We start from the raw sequence: 20629 nt of genomic DNA, 5'->3' as shown, positions 1-20629 counted from the left end.
TTCCCTCTGCCCTGACTCTTAGTCTGAAGAAGGGTCTCGACCCGAAATGTCACCCATTCCTTCGCTCCAGAGATGCTGCCTGTCCCGCTGAGTTACTCCAGCATCTTGGGTCTATTTGCAATTAAAAATGTAATTGTTCTATTACTGGAACATATGACAATTTTACTTCGGAGTCACGTGAGTGACTTCGTGAAGAAGCCCGCTCAGGGCGCAGGTGCGGCATTACGCCAGCAAGTGCAACAGCGGCGGCAGCTGGAGTCAGGCTCTCCAGCTGCACTTTAAAAGCGCACTTTCAGGTAAGTGAAGGGTGCGTTGGGAACGGAGCGAGTTGGAGTTGGTTTTGTTTTGGAAAACATGTCCCAACGTAAGAAACTCGCGACTAGAGCTGCCCGAGCTTTAACTCCGCCAGAGGAGTCTATTCCAGCGGGGCAGCAGCCAGCGGCACTACCGCTGGAACAGCGGTTTGAAATTCCTCAGACCGAGCCGGGCCCAGTCACGCCAGAGCCTGCACGGCGGCCTGGGAAAGCCACCCGTAAGACAAACCGGCCGGTCGATTCCGATTCGTCGGAGGAGGACATGTCCACCCCGAAGCGGGGGAGAGACAGCCGCTTAAGCTGCATCCAGCAGCTGCTGGAGGGGATGGTTTACCGGGAGCAGCAGCGCTCTCGGTCAGACAGGACAGGCGCCCCCTCCATGGTGCTGAGTCCGGCACCCCCCTTTGCGACCTCGGACCAGGACTGGGAGGTCAGCATCGGTGACCAGGGGCAGGCTGGTCTGAATATGGGGCAGGCGGAAGGTACCGACAAAGAGCAGGGTGTGCAGGAAGAGCTGCTAGGGGTCGTAACTCGATTCGTTGCTACCCCACGGGTTGGAGCACCACTGCAGCCTAGAATGGCTGCAAGTATAAATCACCTCTCCAACAAGCCACTGCAGGAGAAGGTGCTCACCCTAGTGCTGGACGAGCACATCGCCCCGGATAACTGTGAGGCCCTGAAGGTCAAGAGCCTCAACCCTCAGATATGGGGTAACGTGGGTGGACCTATTCGAACTCAGGAGGTCAAACTCCAGCGCGTACTTCGCCTCCTGACGGCGGCGATAACAGCATACGCACGGGGAGTCGAGACCACAGAAATGACAGCTCACCAACAGGATGTCTTGGCGCTCATGTGCACGACGAATTACGAGCTGAACAATCTCAGGAGAGATAACATTAGGCCGGCACTGAATCCTAAGTTTGCGGGATTGTGCAAAGCTCCCACTGTAGAGACCGACTCATTTCTTTTTGGGAAAGACTTAAATAAGCAACTCAAGGAAATGGAGGAGGCTTCAAAAACCTTTAGCCTCATGAGGGCAACACCGCCAGCACCTATACCGAAGCTCTTCATAACACCAAGGCGGCAGCACACCGCTGCATCCACCAGTCGGCATCCTCCATATGCGACTGGTCAAAGCTTGGGGCCGCACTATCCCCAGAAACCTTTTTTAGGTCAGGGCCTGCAGCGGACCCCCTGGAAAATGCGCCTCCCCCCAACATCGCCAGCTCGTCGACAGAGAACATCCAAAAAGAGAAAACCTCAACCCCGCCAATAACCATGGAGGTAGGTGGATCTGGTTCCTACCCACATATTGTGAATAAGGGTGAATTACTAACAGGGGGAAGGTTACACTTATTTAAAGAAGCATGGGGGAGGATCACAGATGATAAATATATACTTAATAGTATTCAAGGTTATAAAATAGAGTTTATTTCGAATATACCGCCAGTTCAACACATGCCTGAGAGGACATTTGTACTCTCCAACAAACAACAACTGGAGGGACAAGCTGAACTGGTGAGGCTTATAAACAAAGGGGTCATAGGAAAAACTATTCATGAGCCCTTGGAATTTGTTTCCAACATATTTACTAGATGTAAAAAGGATGGTGGATGTCGCATCATCATTGACCTGACATCCTTGAATGTATTTGTTAAGTATATACATTTCAAAATGGAAACATTTGCGACTGCTAGACAACTGATTTTCAAAGGATACTATATGGCCAGCATCGATCTCAAAGATGCTTACTATCTAGTACCGATACATAAAGATTATAGCAGATATCTTAAATTTATCTGGATGGGGGAGCTTTGGCAGTATAAAGCTCTGCCTAATGGGCTTACTTCAGCTCCAAGACTATTCACTAAAATATTGAAGCCAGCCATGGCAACGTTAAGAAAACAAAACCATATAGTCATGGCATATTTGGACGACATCCTCATAGTTGGGAAAACTATGGAATTGGCTGTAGCAGCAGTATCAGCTACAAAACAGCTCCTAGAGACTCTAGGCTTTGTCTTACATCCAGATAAATCCAAGTTAAATCCATCCACAATTATGGACTATCTGGGGTTCACTATTAACTCAGTCCAAATGACGATTACCATGCCAAGGGAAAAAATGATTGCATTGACACAATCATGTAAAAACTTAAAAATAAAGAAAAGGCCAACTATTCGACAAGTGGCAGCAGTAATTGGCAAAATGGTAGCAGCATTTCCAGCTATCCAATTTGGACCTTTGCACTATCAAAATTTGCAAAGAGCAAAGATAACAGCATTAAAATGGCACAAAGGTCATTATGATCGGGTCATGACTATACCCCCTGAAGCAATAGCAGAGCTACAGTGGTGGATTCAATATATTTGGCACGGTTATAGTCCTATTGTTATTACTAATCCTACGTTAGTACTCCAAACCGATGCTAGTGCTCAAGGCTGGGGAGCAACTAACTCCATATCCAGCACAGGTGGTAGATGGACTAACTCAGAATCTTCATTACTATCTACACTGGGCATTAACTCTTTGGAAATGTTGGGCGCCTTTTATGGTTTGAAAGCATATGCATCTGATATGCGTCACTTGCATGTTAGATTAGAAATAGATAATACAACGGTGGTGGCTTATATTAACCATATGGGCGGCATAAAATCTTTATCATGCGACAAATTGGTTAATACGATTTGGCAATGGTGTGTCGAAAGACATATTTGGCTTTCAGCTACCTATCTACCAGGTAAGCTAAACATAGTGGCGGACACCAGGTCACGGAAATTCAATGACAACATCGAATGGATGTTAAATCCTAAAACATTTGCTAAAATTGTAAAGCAATATGGTAAGCCAGATATAGATTTATTTGCATCAAGACTGAATCACCAACTACCTGTCTATGTCGCGTGGGAACCAGATCCGGAGGCAGTAGCGGTAGACGCTTTTACGTTAGATTGGGGAAAGTTTGTGTTTTATGCTTTCCCCCCCTTCTGCCTCATTAGTCGGGTGCTTCGAAAAATCCAGACTGATTCAGCGTCTGGAGTTTTGGTGGTGCCCGACTGGCCTACACAGCCATGGTTCCCAATTCTCCAGGACATGGTGGTGGAAACACCTATGGTATTCCCCAGTCATCCAGGGTTACTGACTCACCCAGTATCAGGCATCAGCCACCCATGCCACAAAGATATGAATCTCCTGGGTTGCAGATTTTAGACCGACCTTACCTGGATCTGGGGTTATCGGAACAAACCGTCGCCACCATGTCAGCATCCCTAAGGATATCCACGAAGAGGCAGTACCTAACCTGCATCAGGAAATGGGAAACGTACTGCCAGAAAACCGGGACTGCTTATAAAACAGCCACAGTAGTGGATGTTCTGGAATTCCTGGCAGACTTACATCATCGTGAAGATTTGAGCTACAGTGCCATCAACACGGCACGTAGTGCTCTTTCAAATTACCTCAAACCTGCGGGACATCAGGCCATGGGAGCCCATCTGCTGGTGGTTAAACTGATGAGGGGCATATTTAACAGCAAGCCCCCCACCCCTAGATATACAAAAATCTGGGATGTCAGTATTGTACTCACGTACCTGCGGGACAGACCACCAGCTAGATCTCTCAGTTTAGAGCAGTTGACTTTAAAAACACTCATGCTCATGGCGTTAGTATCTGCACAGAGGGTCCAGTCCTTACATAAACTTCGACTGGACAACATGGACACTACATCGGATCAGATCACATTCACTATTCAAGGTCTGATAAAACAGTCCAGGCCAGGAACATCCAACACGCTAGTGGCATTCCGGGCATACCCACTAGAGCCACGATTGTGTGTGGTGACCCACATAAATATTTACATAGACACAACCCATAATATCAGAGGAAGTGAGAGAGCCTTATGGGTCAGCCACAGGAAACCACATGGCAGGGTAACAAGTCAAACCATTTCAAGGTGGTTGAAACAGGTTTTGGAAGCTGCTGGAATTAACATTAATTTATTTAAATCTCATTCCACCAGGGCAGCATCCACATCATCGGCAGCCAGAATGGATGTGCCTGTGGACTTAATCCTCAACAAAGCAGGATGGTCACGGGAAGCCACATTCCGAACATTTTATAATAAGCCGTTGGTGGAACCTGATATATTTGCAGTCAGCATTTTAGAAACTGCAAATATTTAATTTAAAGCCCGGGGGAGCTATTTTTTCTTTTGTTATTGTTAATAAATACCGTTTTGTTTTCAAAACAGATTCATTGGTTGATTACAATAACACTTCCTTCCTCAAGAGCTTTCGGTAGTGAGTGTATAAAACTGTTACACGGTTTGAAATCACAGAGCTTTGAAATCTTCACGAAGTCACTCACGTGACTCCGAAGTAAAATAGTAAGATTAAACGAGAACTTACCAGTTTGAAGTTTGATCTGTATTTTATGAGGAGTTACGATGAGGGATTACGTGCCCTCCGCTCCCACCCTCATTAGATGGATCAAACCGATAAGCTGATGTCTCTTTGTTCTTTACTATGTTACTTCAAATACGTGTCTGTCTGTGATTCCACACCGCTGCTTGGAAGCATGCCGCACCTGCGCCCTGAGCGGGCTTCTTCACGTAATCCCTCATCGTAACTCCTCATAAAATACAGATCAAACTTCAAACTGGTAAGTTCTCGTTTAATCTTACTATTAAACACCCTTGACTCTGACCTTGACATTTATTTTAATACAAGTGGATGATGTGGAGAAGGAGCTGGTGCAAAAGGGAAGGCTTAAGTTATATGGATCAATCGGCCTGCTTGTCTCCATCTATTGAGCACGGACGTCAGGACATCATGTTGCAACTGTACAAGTCAGTTAGTGAGACCACACTTGCAGGGTGCATAGTTCTGGTCACCCTGCCCTAGGAAGGGTCATTAAGCAGGAGGGGGTGCAGAATAGATTCTCCAGGATGTTACCTCATTGAGGGCTTGAGTTATAGGGAGAGAATAGATAGGCTGGATTTTTTTTTTCCTTTGGAACATAGGTGGCTGAGGGGTGACCTTATGGAGAGATTGAAAATCATGAGAGGGTATAGTTAAAGTGAATGGTCACTGTCTTCCCCCCCCCCCTCATAATTGTGGAGTCCAGAACTAGAGGGCGCAGGCTTAAAATGGATGGGACCATTTTTTTAAAATGACCCGAGGGGTAATTTCTTTACACAGAGGTTGCACTTATGTGGAACGAGCTGCCAGAGGAAGTACTAGAGGCTGGTGCAATGGCGGTCTTAAAAATATATTTCAAGTAGATAGATTGTAGTGATATGGACCAAGTACTGTACATGCAAATGGGACTAGGTCAGCTGTAAAATCTGATTGTCATGGGCGAGTTTGGACCGAAGGGGCTGTTTCCTTCCTGTATCACGTCCATCACTCTAAGTGATCAACACCATCGAAAATGAAGGGTAACAGCTAATCTCAACTGAATTATAGCAACTCGAACAATAGCGTATGCACAGAAAAAGTGCTGACACATTTTGCTAACTAAAGGAAATGTCAGCAGAGAGATAAACAAAACTAATGTTCCATGTCGACGACTTCATCAGAACTTGGTTGGAATCTTATCGTGCCAAGCCCCTTGATTAAACACCTTCTGAGGGTGGCGTGAGGGGGGGGGGGGGGGGGGGGGCTGCTGCCACGGCCAGGCAGGCAGTAAATAGGACTGTTTGATGAACGTTTGTAACTTTGTCAGTGCCAAAACATGGCGACACGTGTGCATTTCCTAGGCGAGGTCTGCTACATGATTTTACTGGGTTGTTTGCAAAACAAAGCATTTCACTGCATCTAGGTACATGACAATAAAGTATCATCCTACATTCATCATTCATCCATCATTCATTCTGACAAAATGTAGACAGCCGCTCCTGTCTGCCTTTACAGAATTCTGTTGCATTTGTTACATGTGGCCTGTCTTGCGCTGGATTGACCTTATTGATGTGTACAAGATCATGAGGGGCAATGATAAAGTGAACACTCAGTCTTTTTCCAGGGGAGAGGATTCTAAGACCAGAGGGCATAGGCTTAAGGTGAGAGGGAACAGATTTAAGAGGAATCTTAGGGATAGCATTTGAACTTCCCCACAGCCATCAGGCTCGGACAAAACTCTGAACATTAATAACCCATTATCTGTTATTTGCACTTTATCAGTTTATTTATTCATGTGTTTTGTAGTCAATGCCTACTGTGTTCTGTTGTGCTGAAGCAAAGCAAGAATTTCATTGTCCGATCAGGGACACATGACAATAAACTCACTTGAACTTGAACTTGAACCCAGATGGTAGTCCGTATCTGGAATAAACTGTAGAATCGCATTCAATTACGACGTAAAAGACATTTGGACTGGGCCAAATAGGACTAGCCCAGAATGCCAATTTGGTTGGCATGGACAAAGTAATGTGAATCTTCTTGACTCTAGAACTCATAGCTGTATGACTCTAAGAGTAGCCTGCACACCTCTCAATGCACACCGAACATGGATCCAGAGGATTACCCTTCATCTCACCACCAATCTTCCCTCTTCTCCCGAGGAGTCTCCAATCCCTTGACACAATCTACTTATTGGTTTGGCTCAGCCACCAAACACGACACCAGGAGGCTGCAGCGAATCGTCCGATGAGCTGAGAAGGTTGTTGGCTGCAACCTTCCCTCCATTGACGAACTGTACACTGAAAGGGCCAGGAAGCGAGCGGGCAAGATCATCTCTGACCCCTCTCACCTTTGCCACAAACTCTTTGAATCACTTCCCTTTGGAAGGCAACTCCGGACTGTCAAAGCTGCCACAGCCAGACATACAAGTAGCTTTTTACCACGAGTAGTAGCTCTACTCAACAAACAAAAGGTCTACAGCCTCCTTTTGCTCTGGTATTTTATTTAATTCACATGTTTAATCGATAATGTTTTATTATTAATGTTTGATGTTTTATGTGTCATTCTTAATTGTCACTGTGTGTCATGTTGTCACTTGCGAGCGGAGCACCAAGGCAAATTCCTTGTATGTGAATATACTTGGTCAATAAACTTATTCATTCATTCATACATTCATTCATTCAAAGGAGAACTGTAAGATAGTGGCAAACATCTCTGCCTCCTCCTGCCTGACAGTGTTAGAGGGACACACAGCACAGAAACGGGCCCTGTGGCCCACCGTACCAGAGAGCCAAATTCCAACCCTTTTGCCCATCGACACTAATCCCATTTGCCGTATCAGGATCACATCCTTCCATGCCTTGTCTATTTCTGTGTCTGTCTAAATGCCTCAAACTAATACTTCTATCTGATTCCACGACCTCCTGCAGCAGTGAGTTCTGGATATCAACCACTATCTGCACAATACACTTTCCAGTTAAATCTCCTCTAGAACGTCTTCCCCCCACCCTAAACTATTGCCCTTGTGTTATTGATACCATTTGCTTTGATATCAAACTAATTCTTTCCGGCAACTTATTTCCAGCAACTTTGTTTTTTTCTGGGATCTTCTGGGATCTCCAAGGGCAGTGCATATTGCTGGTGTCCAGTTGCCCAGCTACAGCAGGGACCATTTAAGAATCAACCACTAGGGGTGGATCAGAGGTCAGAGAGTGTGGACATTTAGACACAGCAGGTTCATTCCCTCCATAGATGCTGCCTGACCCACTCAGTTCATCCAGCACTTTACGTTTTGCCCAAGATTTCAGCATCTGCAGATTCTTGTGACCAGAAACAGTTGGTATTCCCCTATGGAGGATTTCTATGATCTCATGGGGTTTTACAATCCAGATGTTTTACAATCATCATTTTGAATGGCTTGTCGTTTTATTCCAAATACCAGATTACAGACTTTATTTGAATTCCACGATGGGATTTGACTTTGGATGTCTGTAAGAATTACAATGTTCGGTTCCGGGACATGTGACAATAAAACACTTTTGACCATTGAGATTACTTATTCATGGCTCTGGAACCAGCTGTGAGATCTTACTGTATGGACCACCATGCAACCAAAGTCTCCGGAGAGCTCCTTCACATTCCCCCTCTCCCATCAGACATGCGGTTATGTGATTGATTCTTAACTGCCTCATGAAGTGGCTTAGCAAGATTTCATAACCAGGATGTTAAATCAGGAAGCCGATGAAATGAAACCAACGACATATCAACTTCCTCTTAGCCTGCATCCATCCCATTCCCCTAATTCCTCTCTCCAGATGACTTGCTCCAATGAGTCAGGTGCCCCTGAGAAGTCTTCTTGAACAGAGGATCTAGTGGACAGAGCCCTTGACCACACCTCATCTAATTTGTGCAGTTCTGGTCGCCCCATTACGGGAAGGCTTTGAAGAGGATGCAGACGAGGTTTACTACAATGATACCTGAATTATGGAGTGTTAGCTATAAGGAGAGATTCGACTTGGAGTGTTTTCTCTGGAGCATTCCTGGTTGAGGGGGGACCTGATGTCAAATTATGGGAGGCATAGATAAGGTCGACAATCAGAATTTTTTCCCAGGGTGGAAATGTTAAAGGCTAGTGGCCATGGCTTTAAGGTGAGAGGAGGAAAGTTATAAAGAGATGTGCAAGCCAATTTTTCATTTTTTTTTGCACAGAGAGTGGTGGGTGCCTGGAACTTGCTGCCAGAGGTGGTGGTGGAGGCAGATCTGCTAGTGGCATTTAAGAAGCCTTTTGATAGGCACATGTATCTGCAGGCTATGGAGGGGTAAGGATCACGTGCAGGCAGATGTGATGGATCACGTACAGGACAGGGAGATTAGTTTAGCTTGGCATCAAGTTCAACACAGACATTGTGGGCCACAGGGCTTTTTTTGCAGAGTTCTATGTTTTATGTTCTATTGCTGGCCCTGCTCTCATCCCCTCTCCTCCTGGGCAGAATTCTTCTAATCCTCATCAATTCGCCACCTGCATTCAGCGGTCCGTGATTTTTGCAACTCCAATAAGTTCCACCAGTACAACACGTAAATAGGCCCTTTGGCCCATCGGGAGCACACTGACCATCAACTGCACATTGACCCTATATTAATCCTCTTTTTCTTTCTCCCCACATTCTCATTTTCCTACCACTCACCTACACACGAGGGGGCAATTTACAGCAAATTAATCTACCGACCTGCACGTTTACAGGACTGGGAAGAAACTACAGAGTTTGGAGGAAACCCACAACGCCATGGGAGAACGTGCAGACTCCACACAGACAGTGTCAGAGGTCAGTATAGAACCTGGCTACCTGGCACTGTGAGGCAGTGGCTCTATCAGCTGTGCCACTGTGCTGCCCATATTTACAGCTACTAAACTAACGGTTGATCCCATTTGCAATCAATCAGCTGGCTGTAGATGAAAGATAAACATTCTGGTACATGGATAGGAGAGGTTTAGAGAGATATGGGCCAAGCATGGGCAAATGGAAACTAGAACAGTACAGCACAGGGACAGGCCCTATAGCCCACAATATCTGTGTCAAACATGATGCAAAGTAAAACTAATCTAATCTGTCTGTACATCAACTATATCTTTCCATTCCCTGCTTATCCATGTGCCTACTATGTCTGAATGGGACTAGGCTTAGGTGGGGCGTTTTGGTCGGCATGGACAAGTTGGGTTGAAGGGTCAGTTTCATGCTGACTAACTATGGAAACATTTTCCTTCATCCACCCTCTCCAAACCTGTTCTGACCACTCTATCAAACCTCCACTCACAATGAGAACAACCACAAAATGTCAGAAGTGGCATGGACAGCGAGGAAGGTTGTCCAAGGCTTGAAATGGACATAGATCAGATAGAAAGTTGGGCAGAGAGTTGGCAGATGGAATTTAATTCCTACAAGGTGATGGAGGATGTTGGGAAGTCAAATAGGGACAGGACATCCACAGAAAGCAGCAAGACACCAAAGAACGTTGATGAACAGTGAGAGCTCCAAATCTATAACTGGCAACAGAGGTAGATAGGGTGGTGAAGAAAGCATACAGCATGCTTACGGCATAGGTCAGCATACAAAATATAAAAGGAGTTGGGATGTAATGATGCAGCTTTACAAAACATTGTTTGGACAGCACTTGGGACTACTATGTGCAGGTCTGGTCACCACACTATAGGAAGGATGGGGTTGCATTGGAGAGAGTGCAGAGGAGATTCACCAGGATGTTGCCTAGATGGAAGAGAGCACAGATAGGCTGGGCTTGTTCTCCCTGGAGTGAAGGATGCTGAGGAGTTCAATTTAGTTTAATTTAACCTGACAGAGTATAAAATCATTAGAGGAATATCTAGAGTCAGAACCATTTTCCCGTGGTGGAAATGTCAAAGACCAGAGGGTATAGCTTTAAGATGAGAGGGGCAAGGTTTAAGGGTGATGTGCGGCGCAAGGTTCTTTTACACAGAGAATGGGGGGGTGGATATAGATCACATGCAGGCAGAGGAGATTAGCTTGACCTAGCATTGTGTTTAGCATGGATATCATGGGCCAATGGGCCTGTTGCTGTGCTGTGCAGTTCTACGTCTTATGTTCGTGTTGCATGTATGAAGAGAACTGGGAGAAGATTAAGGAACAGAGATAGGTGGCCACAAAATGCTGGAGTAACTCAACGGGTGAGGCAGCAACTCTGGAGAGAAGGGTCTCAACCCGAAACGTCGCCAATTCCTTCTCTCCATAGTTGCTGCCTCACCCGCAGGTTACTCCAGCATTTTGTGTCTACTTTCAATTTACCAGCATCTGCAGTTCTTTCTTAAACATGGAACAGAGACACTTCCCCAGAATGGACTGTGGACTTCACATGACTTTTCCCTTGATCTTTGTTTATCATCGTTGGACAATTAGCGTTAAAGACATATTTTGTTTCCTACCAAAGCCACGGTGGGCATCGTGGAGCTGCTGGGTGGGTGTCCTGGAAAGTTGATAAACTTCGGTAGCACTGCCACACTCACTCTCCGGCGCGGCACAGTCTGTGGAATAAAACACCACAAAGTCGTTAGTAGTTTAAAGCCGCAACATTGAGAAATAAGTCCGTTGTGGGGAGACCCATGTTTGGCATCAGTGTAAAACCCACAGTGATGGTTGCGCAAAGAATGCTACCACCCAAGAACAAACTCACCCCCACTGTTTCTATACCACAGTTAACAACATTAGGGTCTCTGCCTGAGGCCGGGATAATTAATTGCTGCTGAGACTGGCAGCCAGACTGTAGTTAGTTAACCCTTCTGCAGTTGTACAGGGCCCTAGTGAGATCACACTTGGGAGTATTGTGTGCAGTTTTGGTCCCCTAATTTGAGGAAGGACATTATTGCTATTGAGGGAGTGCAGCGTAGGTTTACAAGGTTAATTCCGGGGATGGCGGGACTGTCATATGCTGAGAGAATGGAGCGGCTGGGCTTTACACTCTGGAGTTTAGAAGGATGAGAGGGGATCTTATTGAAACATATAAGATTGTTAAGGGTTTGGACCCGCTAGAGGCAGGAAACATGTTCCCAATGTTGGGGGAGTCCAGAACCAGGGGCCATAGTTTAAGATTAAGAGGTAAGCCATTTAGAACGGAGATGAAGAAACACGTTTTTACACAGAGAGATGTGAGTCTGAGGAATTCTCTGCCTTAGAGGGCGGTGGAGGCTGGTTCTCTGGATGCTTTCAAGAGAGAGCTAGATAGGGCTCTTAAAGATAGCGGAGTCAGGGGATATGGGGAGAAGACAGGAACACTGTACTGATTGGGGATGATCAGCCATGATCACATTTAATGGCGGTGCTGGCTCGAAGGGCCAAATGGCCTACTCCTGCACCTATTGTCTATTGTCTAACCCATGTCATCCAAGCATCACTCAATGTAAGACAAAAAAGACACAATGTGCTGGAGTAACTCAGCAGGTCAGGCAGTATTTCTGGAGCACATGGATAGTCGACATTTCAGGATGGGACTTTTCTGCAGACTAAAAGGATCTCGACTGCAACGTAACCTGTCTGTGTCTTCAGAGACGTTGCTTGGCCCGCTGAGTTACTCCAGCATTATGTATCTATTTTTGCAAACCAGCACCCTGGTCATGCTCTCATTTCGCTACTACCATTGGGAAGAAGCTACAGGAGCCTGAGAACCATGACCACTGAGAACTGTGACCACTGAGACCGCGACCAGCCTCAGGAACAGTTCCTTCCCCTCTGTCATCAGCTTTCTGAACGGTTCTTATAAGCTGGGGTACAGCCCAATTGTCCGCTAACCCGTGGTGGACATTGGACTTTGTCTATGGAACTGATACGCTACAATGCAGAGAACTCTATTCTGCCCTCTGTATCTTCCCTTTTATTCTAACTATTGCACTTGAATTTGACTTGTTTATATTAATATGTTGTATATCTGATTTGTTTGGATAGCATGCAAAACAATAGACAATAGACAATAGGTGCAGGAGTAGGCCATTCGGCCCTTCGAGCCAGCACAGCCATTCAACGTGATCATGGCTGATCATCCCCAATCAGTACCCCGTCCTGCTTTCTCCCCATATCCCCTGACTCCGCTATTTTTAAGAGCCCTATCTAGCTCTCTCTTGAAAGCATCCAGAGAAGCTGCCTCCACCACCCTCTGAGGCAGAGAATTCCACAGACTAACCACTCTTTGTGAGAAAAAGTGTTTCCTCGTCTCCGTTCTAAATGGCTTACTCCTTATTAGAAACATAGAAACATAGAAATTAGGTGCAGGAGTAGGCCATTCGGCCCTTCGAGCCTGCACCGCCATTCAATATGATCATGGCTGATCATCCAAATCAGTATCCCGTACCTGCCTTCTCTCCATACCCCCTGATCCCCTTAGCCACAAGGGCCACATCTAACTCCCTCTTAAATATAGCCAATGAACTGGCCTCAACTACCCTCTGTGGCAGAGAGTTCCAGAGATTCACCACTCTCTGTGTGAAAAAAGTTCTTCTCATCTCGGTTTTTTTAAAGGATTTCCCCTTTATCCTTAAGCTGTGACCCCTTGTCCTGGACTTCCCCAACATCGGGAACAATCTTCCTGCATCTAGCCTGTCCAAACCCCTTAAGAATTTTGTAAGTTTCTATAAGATCACCTCTCAATCTCCTAAATTCTAGAGAGTATAAACCAAGTCTATCTAGACTTTCTTCGTAAGACAGTCCTGACATCCCAGAAATCAATCTGGTGAACCGTCTCTGCACTCCCTCTATGGCAATAATGTCCTTCCTCAGATTTGGAGACCAAAACTGTACGCAATACTCCAGGTGTGGTCTCACCAAGACCCTGTACAACTGCAGTAGAACCTCTCTGCTCCTATACTATTCTTATATTATTCTTAACAAAGCTTTTCACCGTACTTTGGTACAGGTGACAATATTAAACCTAAATCTATTTATAGATCTTTAGCTAATCAAGGAATAAGAGGCTGGTGTATGGAAAGATCTGCCATGATCTTACTAAATGGTGGGCAGAGCTGAATCTACTCTTCTCCCCTCCTGTTTAGTCATAGTCAGAGAGCTGAACTGCAGGGAAACAGGCCGACCTTGTCCATGATGACCAAGTTTGGCATATTAGTCACAGTTACCTGCATTTGGCCCAAGGTCCTCTAATCATTTCCTATCTACGTGTCTGTCCAAATATATTTTAAAAGTCATAGTTGTTTCCGCTTTTATAGCTTCCTCTTGCAGCTCAAACACTGCTGGTGGTCCCCACTCATTTCCACTCTGAAGCCCAGGAGTGAAACAAAAGTCATTGAGAGAGCATTATTTTCAAGGAGGCTCTGACCATATCCACTATATGGAGTTCCAGATATTGTCCATTGAAAGCCTGGGGGAGGGTGCAGAATAGGTTGACTGCTGAGATGAGGGACATGTTTAAAAAGCATTGATGTTCCATACACCCCTGCCCTTGTCTTCCTTAGCGGTTGAGTTTGTGGATTTGGGAAGTGCTGCTGGAGTCGCCGAGGCAAGTAACTCCAGTGGATGATACACATTGTGGTGGAGGAACAAGTTGGGCTGTATTTAGCATCTTTAGCTTCCTCTGGTAGCCCATTCCAGATAAGGATTGTCTGGTGTTTTGGGGAGTGGATGGGGTGCCATTCCAACGAGCTGCTTTTCTTGAATGGTGTTGAGCTTCTTGTGTGTTGTTGGAGCCTGCACTCACCCGGGCAAGTAGCGAGTGTTCCAGCGCACTCCCGACTTGTGCCTTGTAGACGGGGGAAAGGCATTGGGGCGAGTCAAGAGGTGAGTCATTCACCAGCTGCTGACTGTTCAAAACCACATTCATGTAGTCAGTCATATGGCTTGACCACATGACGTGTTGTTAATGGCATGTGCTGTCATCAGTGATTATCCCCACGTCTGACCTCATGATGGATGGAAGATCCAGGTCCAGGATTGCAGGAAGATTGTTCCCGATGTTGGGGAAGTCCAGAACAAGGGGTCACAGTTTAAGGATAAGGGGGAAATCTTTTAGGACCGAGATGAGGAAAACATTTTTCACACAGAGAGTGGTGAGTCTCTGGAATTCTCTGCCACAGAGGGTAGTTGAAGCCAGTTCATTGGCTATATTTAAGAGGGAGTTAGATGTGGCCCTTGTGGCTAAAGGGATCAGGGGGTGTGGAGAGAAGGCAGGTACAGGATACTGAGTTGGATGATCAGCCATGATCATATTGAATGGCGGTGCAGGCTCGAAGGGCCGAATGGCCTACTCCTGCACCTATTTTCTATGTTTCTATGTCACTGATGGAGCAACTAAAGATAGATGGGCCCTGGACCCTGCCCTAAGGAACTCCAGCGGTGATGTCTCAGGGTTGTGATGTGTGATCTCCAGCCACCACACCCATCCTCCTCTGTGTGAGGTCAGATCCCCAATACCACACTCAGTCAAATGCTGCCTTGATGTCCAGGGCAGTCACCCTCACCTTGCCTCTGGCAGAAGGTATAGGACCTGAAAACCGTGGCCAACAGCTTCAGCAACCATCAGGCTCTTGAACACTGCACAGCACCAACCTCAGCAACTATGATCTTCGATGTATGGACTGTGTCGTCAGTTGGGTTTAGTTTAGTTTAGTTTAGAGATACTTTCTGCTCACTGAGTCCGCACTGACCAGCCATCCCCAGACATTAACACCATCCTACATAGTAGGGACAATTTACGGAAGCCAAATTAACCGACAAATCTATAAGTCTTTGGAGGAGGAAACCGGAGCACCCAGGGAAAACCCATATGGTCATGGGGAGAACGTACAGACAGCACCCGTACTCAGGTTTGAACCCAGGTCTCTGGCGCTGTAAGGCAGCAACTCTACTGCTGCACCACCCTTACAACTGCCCTGGTTTTGCACTTTTATGGTTTTCTTGTATTATGGTTATTGTTATCGTAACATTACGAATCATTATTATATATTTACCCGTGTGTTAATAGATTTACAGGCCTGTTCAGCTGCTGCAAGTAAGAATTCCATTGTTCAGTTGCTGGTACCTTTGACGTTTAAACACTTTCAACATTTGACTCTGCCCTGCGGTCCGTTTAGCCCAGCTGAAAATTGATACCTATTCTCACAGACGGAGATAAAACTCTTCATTGCTCTACTCTGAGTAAGGGCAGGGGTATTTTAGCAATGCCCAGGGCTATCTTTATCCATGAATACCCATCACCCGATGAACCATTTCTGCTGATGAGTCACTCTGCTGTTTCCAGAATCTTCTGGTGGCGACATTGACGACCTCATTTCTTGAGTTTGAGCAACACGACTATGATTAAGAGTTTATAAATATTTAGTGAGACAGAGTGAGTTTCTTAGAGGTTTTGGTAGTTGCAATGGCAGGTTTAATTGTTCAAAAGTCAAAGCGAGAGTCAAGAGTGTTTAATTGCCACATGCACCGGGGCCACAACAATGGAATTTATACTTGCTGCAGATTTACAGACACAGTGGCGCAGCTGGTAGAGCTGTTGCCTCACAGCGCTAGAGACCAGGGTTCGATCCTGACCTCCTGTGCTGCCTGTGTGGAGTCTGCACGTTCGCCCAGTGACGGTGTGGGTTTTCTCCGGCTGCTCCGGTTTCCTCCCACATTCCAAAGGCACACAGGTTTGCAGGTTGATTGGCTTCGGTAAAGTGTCACTAGTGTGCAGGATAGAACTGGTGTACGGGTGATCGCTGGTCGGTCGCTGTGCCACAGTGGGACAAAAGTTCTGTTTCCACACTGTATCTCTAAACTAAGTTTCCAAAGACCTGTGAATTTGTATATTAATTGGCCTTTGTAAATTGCCCCCAGTGTGTGGGAGTGGATACAAAATTGGGAGAACATAGAACTCATATGAACGGGTAATAGCTGGTCAGGGTGTGTTCGGTGGGCCAATGGGTCTGTCTCCAAATCCTCCAAATCCTAACGCAACAACACAACAAATAAATACACAATAAACAATCTGTGAGACTGGAACAACACCAGTGCGTTTGGAAACAAATCTGATTTCCTACATTTGTCCCTTACCTTCCCGAGAGTGAGCGACATGGAACGGGCTGTCCTGGGAACTCCATCATCTAAAAGAGAAGGGTAAATGAGTTAAATGTTTGTGGGCAATGTAATCTGTCCCCTCATTCTCCTCTTGTCTTGTGTAGCTTAATCCCACACCTCCCATCTATTGATTTACAAACATCTCGTGGGCGAGGGCGACATTTTCTGAATAAGATCGGTGAAAGAATACTGCGCTTTCCCAAACGCCCAGCACAAAGGAAGGCCGCTTCCCTCCAAGTGCCTGTCATGGCCCTTCCAAAGTGTGATTCCCACAGCCGCACATTCCTACCCTTTCTCCACTGCCCTAATTATTCCACATTGGACAACCCTATGAAAGAGGAGAGAAGCAGGATGGGGCTGAGCACCCTTTCCAGCGTGACAACATCTTTCCTATAACATGGTGCACAAAACTGATCGCAATACTCTAAATGTGGCCTCACTAACGTTACCGAAACAATGGGGACCACAGGTTCAATTAACTGGGAGGTAAAAGAGGTTGGAGATGGAGCAGGAGCTATGGGGCAGCCCGCCAGCTTTGAGACGGGTGATGGTAAAAAGATTTGAAGGATGGGAGACAATGCAAGCCTGCATTACCCAGCAGAGGCCAGGAAGGGAAGCTTGGAGGCTCAATGGGAATGGGATTTAGGGAGCTGAGAGAAAATACTTCAGGGTCCGGATGTGGTTCAGAAACCAAAGACACCCCTCTCTGCTTGAAAATAACACATGCACATGAGTGTTTGAATTTCATCCTGAGTTTGAGATATAGGGAGAGGATGGATAAATTAGGACTCGTTTCCCTGGAGAATTGGATGCAGAGGGATGACCTTATGGAAGAGTATATAATCCTGAGGGGCATAGATGAGATGAATGGCCACTGCTGGTGGTGAACTGCTGCTGCAGGCGGGATTACAGCTCTGTGCTGAATGATAGGGGAGAGCAGACAGAGGAATATGAGGAGAGACATAGAGGAGATTGTCACAGTATATCAATCCTATCAATGGACACAAGGTTACGGTGAGAGGAAGGAGATTTATTTCAAGTTAGTGCTTTATACCGATAGTGGCTGATATCGGGAACATGCTGCCAGAGGAGGTGGTAGAATCAGATGTATTCACTGTGTTTGAGACATTTAGAGAGGCATTTAAATAGTGACGGAGATGGTCCTACTGTGGGCAAGTAGAAAGTTATGTGGAACGTATAGTCTTTCCGCTGACTAGATAGCACGCAACAAAAAACATTTTCATTGTACCTCAGTACAAGTGACGATAAACTAAACTGAACTAAGTGGGATTAGTGTAGATTGGCAAAAAAGGTTAGCATGGACAAGTTGGGCTGAATGGTCCATTTTCATGCTGTACGAGTCCATGAGTAGATGCAACTGACAATCGTTTTGATCGGTAACAACTTTCTATCCATCTTTAATACGAGTCCTTCAGTACTTTCAAGCCTTCCCAGTTCACTGACACAATCCATTCACTGCCGGTTGGCATCAGTATATATCAGTGAAACACTCAGTAAATTCAAGCACTTGGGTGCCCAAACATGGCACATCAACACGTCCCAGTCTAATCGCCCCTCCCCACACTCTCCACATACCCCACACAGTCAAATCCCCCCCTCATTCACCATCTCTTTAATACCCCACCCACTAATTCCTCTACCCCTCACTAATACCCCCACTCAATCCATTCCCACTGTCCCTGCCTTTAACCCAGCCACAGTGACCAGGCCTTGATGGCCCTCCCTCCCCTGCCACTGGAGACCAGACTGTACAAGTGTCCCTACCGCTGCCGTCTCCGTACGGGCTGTAGCTCCGGCTGGAGTTCTGGTTAGCCAGCTTCTTGTACTCGGTGAGCTCGGCGTGATCCTTCTCGTACATCCTCTTCAGGTTCTCCACGTACTGCATCATCACCTCGGTTGCCTTGGACATCCGCTTCTCCTGCAATGTCCAGGCAATCAGTTACCAGATTCAGTTTAGTTTAGTTGTGAGAAACAGGCCCTTCGGCCCTCCGAGTCTGTGCCAACCAGTGAACACCCCTACAAGTACTATCCTGCACATAAGGGACAATTTACAATTTACAGAAGCCAACTACACTGCAAACCTGTACGTCTTTGGAGTGCGGGAGGAAACCTGAGCACCCGAGGAAATCCCACGTGGTCACGGGTAGAATGTACAAACTCCATCTAGACGGCACCCGTAGTCAAGATGGAACCCGTGCCTCAGCGATGTAAGTCACCACCTTTGCTGCTGCATCACAGTGCGGCCAGGGATTTGGATGAGAACGTACAAGGCATGATTAGCAAATGTGCAGATGATAATAAAGTGGGTGGCTTGTAGATAGTGAAGATGGTTGTCAAATATTGCAGCAGGATATTGAACAGTCGGGCAGGTGAGCTGAGGAATGGATGGAATTGAATACCGAGAAATTGCGAGGTGTTGCATTTTGTTACCACTGCCTATAGGGAGGTTTCACGGCAGTCGGGTCACAACCTATGACCCGTACTATTGCTACGCGACTCCAAATGGAGTACACGCGATGAACTGCAGGTAGGCACTGACCATTGTTTCCAGCGTAGTGGGCCCGTTAAAACCCGCTGAAATTGTCAATTTTTGCGCTGTAAATAATTATGGAAATCAGGATAAGCGTGTGAGACATTTAGCCTACTTCAGAATTCCAAAAGTGAGGAGAAATGACGGTAGATAGAAGCGGGAGCTGAAGGAACAACAACAGCCCGAGCGTTTTGCAAACAATGGCCGTTTGTTCACTGCATTTCATCAACTAAGGCATTATTTGTGTTTTTTCTTGATTCCTTTGGCATCTAAAAAGTTTCAGAAGTGATAAATCTGGCTGTAAATTTTTTAAATCTCCCATGGTTCCCAAGTGGGGTTTTACATACAAAATGAAAACGCATCTGAAGAAAAATTTACAGCCAGATTTATCACTTCTGAGATACCAAAGGAATCAAGAAAAAACACAAATAACAAATAATGCCTCACTTGATGAAATGCAGTGAGCAAACGTGATAATTTCCAATATTTTCAATTCCGATAACTGCACGGCCAATGTTTACCAAGCACTTTAACTGCTGTTGTCCCTTCAGCTCTCGCTTCTCTATACCTTCATTTCGCTTCACTTTTGGAATTCTAAAGTTGGGTACATGTCTCACACACTTACCCCGACTTCCACTATTTTTTTCAGCACAAAAATTCAACATTTTGGCGGTTTTTAACAGGTAGGAAAGTACGCGTTTCTTGCATTAATAACATATACCGGAAGTTACGGATGTCCTCCAGATGGATTGAGCGGCTCCGTGCGTCAAGCCCTATGACCCAGTGACCTTACGTGCAACCCCCCTGTACCTGCCCCATGCCTCCTTCTTATTCTTGACCAGAGCCTCAATTCCCCACGCCCACCTGCCCTGCCCTTCATGCTAATGGGAAAATGTGTGCCCTGGATTCTTGTCAGACGTTCCTTTTCCTTCAAGCAACCTGCTGCAATCAACTTCAGCGAATTCCTATACAAAAATTTCAAAATTGGCCTTGCCCCAATTTAGAATTTTAACTCCTGGGCCTGCCCTATCTCTATCCATAACTATCTTAAACCTAATAGAACAGTGGTTGCTGGTCCTAAAAGTCTCCCCCACAAAAACTTCATCCACTTGCCCTTCCCAATTTCCCAAGGCTAGATCATGTAGGGCCCTCTACATATTGACGGAGAAAACTCTCTTCAACACATTTGGCCTATTTTGCCCAATCTAAATCTTTTGCACTATGACATTCCCAGTCAATATTGGGAAAGTTAAAATCCCATACTATAACAACCTTAACCCTCCATAT

At 45.9% G+C, this 20629-nt stretch overlaps 1 protein-coding gene across 3 annotated transcripts in view; it reads right to left on the bottom strand.

The window, feature by feature from the left end:
- The window catches only part of mrvi1 (murine retrovirus integration site 1 homolog), a 147259-nt gene that overhangs the window by 10726 nt on the left and 115904 nt on the right, over positions 1 to 20629 (bottom strand). For all 3 annotated transcript variants that reach the window (XM_055649348.1, XM_055649349.1, XM_055649351.1), the window contains 3 exons: positions 18577 to 18730; positions 16768 to 16817; positions 11166 to 11264 (listed from right to left, as the gene is read on the bottom strand). In XM_055649348.1, the coding sequence (XP_055505323.1) occupies positions 11166 to 11264; positions 16768 to 16817; positions 18577 to 18730 (303 nt within the window). The remainder of the gene's footprint in view (positions 1 to 11165; positions 11265 to 16767; positions 16818 to 18576; positions 18731 to 20629) is intronic.

Source organism: Leucoraja erinacea, chromosome 18 (genome assembly GCF_028641065.1).
Source record: "Leucoraja erinacea ecotype New England chromosome 18, Leri_hhj_1, whole genome shotgun sequence".
NCBI classification, from domain to species: domain Eukaryota; kingdom Metazoa; phylum Chordata; class Chondrichthyes; order Rajiformes; family Rajidae; genus Leucoraja; species Leucoraja erinaceus.
Note: the sequence above shows the minus strand (reverse complement) of the source record. Positions and strands in the feature narration are given on the sequence as shown.